The sequence below is a fragment of the Tupaia chinensis genome, unplaced genomic scaffold (assembly GCF_000334495.1).
Source record: "Tupaia chinensis unplaced genomic scaffold, TupChi_1.0 Scaffold000311_2, whole genome shotgun sequence".
In the NCBI taxonomy this organism is placed as follows: Eukaryota; Metazoa; Chordata; class Mammalia; order Scandentia; family Tupaiidae; genus Tupaia; species Tupaia belangeri.
The window spans coordinates 2,679,469-2,689,878 of NW_006159803.1; the positions used below are offsets into that span (position 1 = coordinate 2,679,469).

The following is a 10,410-nucleotide window of genomic DNA, read 5'->3' on the forward strand; positions in this document are numbered from 1 at the left end:
GTGTGTGCCCGAGATCCTGAGAGGAGAATGGAGGAGAAGGGATTGCAGCATGGCCATCCGCCCTGGGAGGTGATTTCTTGCCCCACATCCCGATTTTAAAAACTTACTACAAAGATATAATAATCAAGGGACCAGCAGTTAGCATAATGGCTATGTCAGTGAACTCCCATGTAGTCGACTGCAGTTCAAGTCCCGGACTCAGTGGCTCCAACTCACGCCAGGCGCATATGTGTGTGTGCCCGAGATCCTGAGAGGAGAACGGAGGAGAAAGGATTGCAGTGTGGCCATCACCCTTCTCCCCTACAGAGTGATTTCTCGCTTTCCATCTCTCTGTCTGTTTTTCTGGCAAGTGCACGTGCCCTACAGGAAAAAACTCTCAAAAAACAAAAAAACAAAAACAAAAAAACCCCAGAATAACGTTTGATTAATCATGGCCGGGCCAGGCTCAGCTAAGTTGACATATAAAATTAGCTACCACATGAACTTGGAGGATACTATGCTAATAGAAATAAGCCAGACACAGAAAGACAAATACCACATGTTCTTGCTTCATCTGTGGAATCTAAAACAATCAAACTCATAGGAACAGAGAGCATAAAGGTGGTTACCAGAAGCTGGGAAATGAGAGGAATGGGGAGATGTCGTCAAAAGGTGCAAATTTTCAGTTAGACAGGAGGAAAAAAGATAAATATTTGTGCTGATGGATATGTTAATTTCTTCCTTTCTTTTATTTATTTATTTATTTTTTTGAGTTTTTTACTATAGGGCACATGTGCTCACTGGAGAAACAGAGAGACAGGAAGCAAGAAATCACCCCCAGGGAGGATGGCCACGCCGTAATCTTTTCTGCTCCATTCTCCTCTCGGGATTTTGGGCATGCACACACATGCACCTAGCATAGTTTAAGTCACCTGGTCTAAGATTTGAACCACAGTCAACTACGTGGGAGTTCAGCAACATAACCATTACATCATTTGCTGGTCCCTGGGTATATTAATTATATTAATTTAATTAGTCCACACTGTACACATAGGTTATAGCATCACTCTGTACCCTATAAATATATACAATCATAATTTGTTAATTTTTGATTAAAAAAATTCATCACAGACAACATATTCTATAACTATCTCCATAGCTTTCTCCAGATCAGGCACCACGACTGCCCCTCTGACCTTACTATTACAATAATTGTGCTTATGTTTTCTTTGTTTTTATTTATATAACTTTATTTATTATTATTTAATTTGCTATAGGGCATGTGCACTCACCAGAGAGAGACAGAGAAAGAAAGAGGGAAAGTGAGAAAAGCAAGCCATCAGGCCTGGGACTTGAACCATGTTCATCCATGTGGGAGTCCAGTGCCTCAACCACCATGCCATCATACTGGCCCCAGGCCCTAATTTTTCAAAAGAATTATTTAATTTACTTATTATTATTTCACATGAGTTTTGCCAGAGAAAGAGAGAGAGGAGAGAGAGAGAGGAAGCATGCAAGCCGCGAGGTTCAGGACTTGAACCATAGTTAGCCATGTGGGAATCCCAACGCCTTAACCACCACTCCACCTGCTGGTCCCATGCCCATGTTTTTAATCATTAAATGTTGCCACCTAGTCTCTATTGTTTTCAAGGCCTATCATCCTCACTCCTATCAGGGAGCCTAGTTCTGTAATAATCTCTCTTATCATCATCCCTGCCCAACAAAGGACGGTGAAAGCTGTCCCTCTTAGTGAGTTACATGTCAACAGATGCCCCTCTTACCAGGACATTCCTTCCTGCCTTGGTAAATGATGTATCCTCTGAGCCTTACCGTGGGACATAATCATCTGGAGAATTTTCCACTTTACATAGTATATCCATCCCAGCATGCTCTCTTCTCTGAAACTTCTAATTCTTTCTACTATCTGTCATGGCAACTCCATACAACTTCATTTAGTGTGGACATCAGTTTTTCCATGTTTCTAGAAGGCATCCTGGTAGGATTAGCAGATGGCATGGTGGTTAGGCACTAAATCCTGCATGGCCAACTGTGCAATTGAGTCCTGGACCCAGAAGCTTGAAAAACACACCCAGTGCATACCCAAAATACCAAGAAGAGAATAGAGAAGGGATTGCAGCATGGCCATCTCCCTTGGGGAGGGATGCTTTTTCACTTGCCCCCTCTCTCTGTGTCTGTCTCTCTCTGGTGAGTGCACACACCCTACAGAAAATACTTTTAAAAAATTGTGTAATTTATTATGCAAAAATATAGCAAGACAATCCTTGTACTTTAACTACTAGGTTGCTTTGGCACAGAAAAAATACTCTTGACAGTTTACTCCAGGTTTAATTCAATTAAAAAACTGAGTTTTTTTTTAAGTCATGGAAACAACCTAAATGCCCACGAACTGATGAATGGTTAGAAAAACTGTGGCACATATATTCAATGGGATACTATTCATCCATAAAAAACAACAAAACCCTGGCTTTTGAAAAGAAGTGGATGAATATGGAAGACTTACTGCTGAGTGAAGCAAGCCATGCTATGAAGGAGAGGCACTGTATGTCCCCACTTAATATATACTGAGTGTCTGCACTCTAAATGTGTGTATATATATATATTTTTTTTTTTTTTGAAACCATATTGCTTCTGTTGTTATAGAGTTATAAAATTATACAAAATTGTAAGACATATTTTGAACATTATCTCTAAAATTCAGTATTTTGAAACTTTGAAAGTTGTTTGTAAAATGTCAAGAATTATGGAGTATGAGCTAAAATTCTTGGCTATGTAAAGTAAATGCTTGTGGAAAAATGTAAAATAAAATCAAGTTGTAATGGAAAAAAAGTAAATATAAATAAAAATACATTTAAAATATTTAAAAAAAGAATTATTTTATTTAATTTTATTCATTTATTTATTTGTTTATTTCAATTTGACCAGAGAGGGACAAAGTGAGAGAGAGAGAGAGAGAGAGGTCCAGGTCCAGGACTCGAACCACGGTCAGCCATGTGGAAATCCAGCATCTCTAACCACCATGCCACAAGTTGTAATGGAAAAAAAGTAAATATAAATAAAAATACATTTAAAATATTTAAAAAAAGAATTATTTTATTTAATTTTATTCATTTATTTATTTGTTTATTTCAATTTGACCAGAGAGGGACAAAGTGAGAGAGAGAGAGAGAGAGAGGTCCAGGTCCAGGACTCGAACCACGGTCAGCCATGTGGAAATCCAGCATCTCTAACCACCATGCCACCTTCCGGCCCCAAAAACTGATTCTTATACAGAAAATAAATGTCTAAATTCTATGACTAAAATTTCATTTTTATATAGTTTATTCTTTTTTTTTTTTTGCCTTAGGGGCATGCGTGGTCACTGGAGAAAAAGAGAGAGAGACAGAAACAAGTGAGAGGGAAAGTAAGAAATCACTCCCCAGGGGGGATGCACTACAATTGCTTCTTCTTCATTCTCCTTCCAGGATCCTGGGTACACACACATGTACCTGGTGGTTGAGTTTCAAGTCAACTGGGTCTGGGACTCAAATCGTGGTTGGCCATGTGGGAGTCCAGTGACAGAATTGCTCTGCCATCTGTTGGTCCCTATATAGTTTACTCTTATCTTATAAATTATCGAACTGTATTTGAAAATAAATTAGGAAAGGCTTTTAAAATGCTAATAGCTTGAATAAAAAGTATTGTAATAGTATTTAAAAATAAAATTCTAATTAAACAATCTCCAAATAACAGCATGAATATGAAGTGTTATAATTGGCCAACAACTGCTAATTTTTGTTTCTTCTACTTAGCACTAATTAGACAAGGTAGAGTTGTTTATTTTTAATCTGTTATTGAAATAGTAAGTAATTACCTGCATGATTACAGATAATGAAACCACTATTCAAAGTGCATGTGTACGCGTGTGTGAGTGTTTCTTTCAGGGTCTGTCAGAGATCTGTACTTCCTATCCCTTAAGCCAAGGAGTCAATGTAGTCTCAGATAACAGCTCCTGCCATTGTAAACAACTAACTCCTGTGACATGTTTTGAAGATTATCTGTCCCAGATGCTGCAAGACCAACATTGGCTGTTGGAGGATACCAGAGTGTGAGGTTAATAAACCCAGAGTCAAAACCTTGCCTTTTCTTTTTTAAAGGACAGTTTCTACTATACCTGCTGGAGAATCTATTTTCTAGGCAAGGAAACGAGAAGAAGTGAGCTTAACTCGGACACATAAGCAAACAGGTCCAGAAAAAGAAAATCAGAAAAACTGTGGTCGATAGATGGCGTGGTGGTTAAGGATGCTGGACTCCCACATGGCTGACCATGATTTGAGTCCCGGACCTAGCCGCTTGTTTTCTCATTTTCCCTCTCTCTCTCATTCTGTCCCCCTCTGATCAAATTTAAGTAAGTTAGTAAATTAATAAATGGATAAATAAAGTTAAATAAAAAAAAAAAAAACACATCAGTAAAACTAGACCCATCTCAGGTATAACCACTCCTCTCCTGTAAGGAGAGTTAGGGTATACTTTGAGATAAATAAGGCAGAAGATGTCCATACCTGTGGATAAGAAACAAAGAGAAACTAGAGCTCGAGTCTTTTTTTGAGGCAGCCTTACATGAGATGAGAAGAATCAGGTCTGGAAGAGAAAATTCCATCCCACTTAATAAGAAAATCATGCCCTGAACATTTTTATTTTTTAGAGAGGTTTTTGCTATAGGGCACATGTGCTCACCAGAAAGACAGAGACAAACAGAGAGATAGAAAGCGAGAAATCACCCCTCAGGGGTATGGCCACGCAGCAATCCCTTCTCCTCCATTCTCCTCTCAGGATCTTGGGCACACATGCACATGTGCCCGGCGTGAGTTTAAGCTACCGGGTCTGGGACTTGAACTGCAGTCGGCTACATGGGAGTTCAGCGACATAGCCGTTATGCTAACTGCTGGTCCTGCCCTGAGCATTTTTGCCCCTCTTTTCTTTTATCTTTTTCTCCATAATCATTCTCCAGAGAGAAAGAATAATTCAAACACAAGTCAGAAAACCTAGATCTATCTAGTCCTAATCTGTCAATAAACAACATGAGCTGATAATGGTGGAAGATAATCAGACCTTAGGCAAGTTTATAGGTTGCAAACTGGTCAACCCAAATAGGATGGCTAAAATATCTGTTTGTTCTAAAAAAACATGCATTTAATCATCAGCTTTTCAAGAATTAATCATTTTGGTGCATGAGGATGTTGTTTTACAGATGTTGTATTTTCTTTTTCTTTTTTTTTGTTTTGAGAGGTTTTTGCTATAGGGCACATGTGCTCGCCAGACAGACAGAGACAGACAGAGAGACAGAAAGTGAGAAATCACCCCCCGGATGGGATGGCCACGCCGCAATCCCTTCTCCTCCAGTCTCCTCTTGGGATCTTGGGCACACAAGCACACGTACCCACAGCGTTTTAAGCCACCAGGTCCAGGACGTGAACCACAGTCAACTACATAGGAGTCCAACGACATAGCCATTACGCTAACTGCTGGTACCATTTTTATTTTTTTAATTATGTTTTTTATTATTATTTTTTTGGTGAGGTTTTTGCTATAGGGCGCATGCACTCGCCAGAAAGACAGAGACAGAGAGACATAGAGTGAGAAATCACCCCCCAGGGGGAATGGTCACGCTGTAATCCCTTCTCCTCAATTCTCTCTCCTCTCAGGATCTTGGGCATGCACATGCACATGCCCGGCATGAGATTAAGCCACTGGGTCTGGGACTCGAACTGTGGTCGACAATGTGGGAGTCCAGTGACATAGCCATTACACCAACTGCTGGTCCCAGATGTTGTATTTTCAATCTTCAGACACTTTTGCAATTTTTCAGCCTTTAGGTGTTATTTTCTGTTATACAAATAGACTATCACCAGTCCTTTATTTTATTATTTGTTTTTCGGAGAGATTTTTGCTATAGGGCGCATGTGTTCACCAGAGAGACAGAGAAGGACAGAGAAACAAAAAAACCAAAAACATAAACAAGAAACCACCCCCTGTTGGAATGGCCATGCTGAAATCCTTTCTCCTCCTTTCTCTTCTGGGGATTTTACAACACATGCACATATGCGTCTGGCCTGATTTTAAGTACCCAGGTCCAGGACTTGAACTCCCATCAACTATGTGGGAGTCCAGTGATGTAATCATTATGTCATCTGCTGGTCCCATCACCAGTCCCTTATTATACTTCATCCTTATCTAGAAAATATAATTGAGGTATAAGCTTCAGGTACTGGTTAATAATTGCTAATCAATCTTGAAAGAATAGGTGACTATTCAACAGTTACTCTGAGAAAACTAGCCTCAAACAGGTCGCTAGTACTTGATCCCTCAGTACTCCAAATAAGTCCATGTTCTCCCTGGGTCTGCTGCCTCCTATAGCAAGGCTTAGAAAAATTTCTAAGAATCCTGTGGATTTGGAGTAAGACTGCCCCTTCCCAGCTTCCATTCTTTCAATTGCAACAAAGAGGGGACCTAGAGCTCAGTGTGTGTTTTTTGTTTTGTTTTGTTTGTTTGTTTTAGGTTTGTTGTTTTTTTAGCATAGAGCACTGGGAGCAAGACAGAGAGAGGAAAGTGAGAAATCACTTCCCAGGGAGGATGGCCATGCTGTAATCCCTTCTCCTCCATTTACCTCTCAGGATTTTGGGGACAAGTGCCCTGCATGATTTTGATGCCACTGGGCCTGGGACTCAAACCACAGTTGGCTATGTGGGAGTCCAGCACCTTCACCACCATGCCACCTTCTGGCCTGCTCAATGTATTTTTTATGATATTCCTACCCTTCTCTATGGCCACACACACACACACACACACACACACACACACAAACACATGGATGCACACAGACACGTAGAACTATTTGCCTTTCCATTGATAAGACCAATCTCATTATGCCTTAGCCTGGTTGTGTCATTCTTCAAAGGAGACTAGATTACCCCTAGGTTACCTCTCATGTGGGTACACTTCAGCATTCCCTCCTCCTGACATCATCCTCCTTTTTCCCAACATCTGAGCATCTATACAAGCAATAAAATCTCCTGTATGTGCAAACTTTTTTTTTTTGAGAGGTTTTTGCTATAGGGCACATGTGCTCGCCATAAAGACAGAGACAGAGAGATAGAAAGTGAGAAATCACCCCCTCCCAGGGGGGATGGCCACGCCACAATCCCTTTTCCTCCATTCTCCTCTCTGTATCCTGGGCACACATGTACATGAGCCCGGCGTGAGTTTAAGCCACCGAGTACAGGACTTGAACCACAATCGGCTACATGGGAGTTCAGCGACATAGCCATTACACTAACTGCTGGTCCCTGTGCAAACTCTTAATGGTTCCTTTCATTTTTTGCTCGCCATGAAACTTGATTTGCTCCTGAAGTCAGTGCTTTTTCTTCCTGGAGTACTTGAGTGGGTCATTTTCACTCCCCACTGCCCCTTCACCCTCCTCCTATCCTATGAACACTTAGCTTAGAGTCCTCTCAATGGACTATTCATCAATTAACCTTCCTTGTCATAGTTATGTACTGACCCACCACGTCATAGGCCTTCATTCTTTAATGACTTTAGGTCCTGACTTCATTACTGTTTTCATTACTATTCTTTTTTTTAGAGAGGTTTTCTTGCCATAGGGCGTGTGTGCTCACCAGACAGACAGAGAGCGAGAAATCACCCCCCAGGGGGGATGGCCACGCCGCAATCCCTTCTCCTCCATCTTCCTCTTGGGATCTTGGGCACGCACGCACACGTGCCAGGTGTGAGTTTTAAGCCACCGGGTCCGGGACGTGAACCACAGTTGACTACATGGGAGTCCAGCGACATAGCCATTATGCTAACTGCTGGTCCCTTCTCATTACTATTCTTGTCACAATTCTTAGTTATTACAATGTCTATGTAGAAGAGTATTAATACTCTGGTGTTTTAGTAAGGATTCTCCTGAAAGCAAAGTCTGAAACAGGCACTTTGGATACAAGTTGTGTGGGAACTAACACAGGAAGCAGGTAAGGAATGGGGAAAGGCCTCTGTGGAGGTGTGCTATCAAGGTCACTACCATGAACGAAGGGGTCAAGTCTACGAAGACATCTGAGCGGCATCTTGAGCGCCCCATAAAGTTGTTCACCAAAGGCCAGAGACTGAGGCACTTACCCACTGGCTTCTGACTGAACTGGTTAAGGGCTGCTCCCTGAAGCATATCTTCTTCATATTTACTGAATTTGCAGGTGAATTAGGCAGGCTTCAAGGTCTTTGGAGGACACTCTGAGGTGAAAGCAAAAAGGATAGATGCCCTTTTCAGGTGGCAAATTGGCAGGGAAGAACGAGCTTACGTGAAATGTTTACCACACTGCTGCTGAAATCAGAACTAGGTCAAGAGTATACGACACCAAAAGCATCTGGAATGCCTGGCTTCTCAGTTCCCTGATCTCCTCCCTCCCAACGACCCTGTCTTTTACCGGACTACTCTCTCCTTTGATGAATGCTTTGTACTTATCATAGTCCTTATCATTACTGAGAACTGCCACCAGTAACAGCCTAAATTCAATCTGGCCTTCCAATGGCCACTTTTTCTTTCTTTTCTTTTCTTTTTTTGAGAGATTTTTGCTATAGGGCAGGTGTGCTCGCCAGAAAGACAGAGATAGAGAGACAGAAAGTGAGAAATCATCCCCCAGAGGGGATCGCCACACTGCAATCCCTTCTCCTCTCGGGATCTTGGGCACGCACAAACACGCGCCTGGTGTGAGTTTTAAGCCACCAGGTCAAGGACTTGAACCGTGGTTGACTACATGGGAGTTTAGCGACATAGCCATTATGCTGACTGCTGGTCCCCAATGACTACTTTCTCTTTTCTGTCCAGTTCTTGTAATATCTTCCTTTTTTGAAGAATTATTTAATTTTATTTATTGTTATTTTTAATTTACTACAGGGCACATGCGCTCACCAGAGAGAAGAAGAGAGAGAGATAAGAGGAAAGTGAGAAAGCAAGTCACTGGTTTGGAGACTTGAACCACAGTTGACCACATGAGAGTCCAGTGCCTTAACTACCACGCCATCTGCTGGCCCCTTAATAGGATTCTTTAAGGGCATTCCCTTTTTTTCCCCCAAAGATTCATTTATTTATTCTATTTGTTATTACTATTTTTTAATTTGACCAAAGACAGAGACAGAAAGTGAGAAAGCAAGCCGCCAGGTCTGGGACTTGAACCACAGTCAACCATGTGAGAATCCAGTGCCCTTAACCACCACACCATGTGCGGCCCCAAGGGCAACCCTTAAGGGCTTCCTGTTCTGTTTTATTTTACCTGAGCTCTTATTTACGTATTCTTAACAGGTGAATGAATACTCTTTGTAAACATGCATAACATTAGGTATTCTGTAGGTTCTACATATAAAATATATGCTCCTCCCTGGCCAGTGGTTTGTTGCCTTAAGGGGTAATATTTAGTGCTTATGGTTTAGGATCTTTTAGGGTAATGTCCCTTCAGGAAATCTAAGATTAATATTTATTCCCTGGGGACTGGCAGGTGGCATGGTGCTTAAGGGTGTTGGACTCCTACATGGCCAATGGTGGTTTGAGTCCCGGACCTGGCAGCTTGCTTTCTCACTTTCCCTCTCTCTCACTTTGTCCCTTGCAGGTCAAATTAAAATGAATAAATAAGAGGACCAGCAGGTGAGGTAGCCTGGTGTTTAAACTACGGGGACACTGCCATATGGCTGACCATGATTCAGGTCCTGAACCAGGAGGCTTGCTTTCTCAGTTTCTTTTTCTCTCTAGTAAAGTTAAAATAAATGAATAAATAAATTAAATTAAATAATTCTTTAAAAAATAAAAAACATAGTTAAATAAAATAATTATTTAAAAATGTATTCCCTGGATAATGTGTTATAGAATGTCTAAGTGCCAAACACTCTTGAACAGACGTATTAATACTCTGTGCCCTCATTCATTCAACAAGTGTGTACTGGGCGCCTTCCATGTGCCAGTTCCTATTGAAACGGTACTTTCAGCACTCGGGATCCCGTTATCCTCACTAACTGAATTCCGGATTTGGGGCTGGAGACGCGGGAAAGCGTCGGTCCCGCCAGCAGAGGGCGTGCGTAGCCCTCTCCGCGGCCTCGGGACTTACCGAGGTTCCCAGGCTCCCACGCTCGCTCCCGAGCGCGCCCCCGCCCGCCGTATCACGTGATGCGGCCGCGGAACCCGGGCTGTCGGGCCTAAGCTGAGCTAAATTCGTTGCCGGTAGCCGCCGCGGGTGTAGCCACAAAGGCTAATCCAAAGGAGTGAGGGCGACTCGTGGAGTCGATGCTTCCTCTTCCAAGTCAGGTCGGCTCCCGTTACCGCCTCACCATTCGCCGTTCGCGTCTCCCGGAGCGTTTGCATGAGCTCCTTCGTGTGGGGAAGCTCCGGTG

The 10,410-nt window shown here is 42.1% G+C and overlaps 2 protein-coding genes across 3 annotated transcripts in view; one reads left to right on the top strand and one right to left on the bottom strand.

Moving 5' to 3' along the window:
* The window catches only part of RAB39A (RAB39A, member RAS oncogene family), a 55,295-nt gene extending 45,108 nt beyond the window's left edge, over window positions 1-10,187 (top strand). Inside the window, exon 3 of the mRNA XM_027772831.1 lies at window positions 9,920-10,187. Coding sequence (XP_027628632.1) covers window positions 9,920-10,187 — 268 coding nt within the window. The remainder of the gene's footprint in view (window positions 1-9,919) is intronic.
* The window catches only part of SLC35F2 (solute carrier family 35 member F2), a 140,059-nt gene extending 129,655 nt beyond the window's left edge, over window positions 1-10,404 (bottom strand). For both annotated transcript variants that reach the window (XM_014588788.2, XM_014588789.2), the window contains exons 1-2: window positions 10,128-10,404; window positions 8,152-8,262 (exon numbers count right to left, since the gene is read on the bottom strand). The gene's annotated coding sequence lies outside the window, so the exon portion shown is untranslated. The remainder of the gene's footprint in view (window positions 1-8,151; window positions 8,263-10,127) is intronic.
* Between the last annotated feature and the right edge of the window lie 6 nt (window positions 10,405-10,410).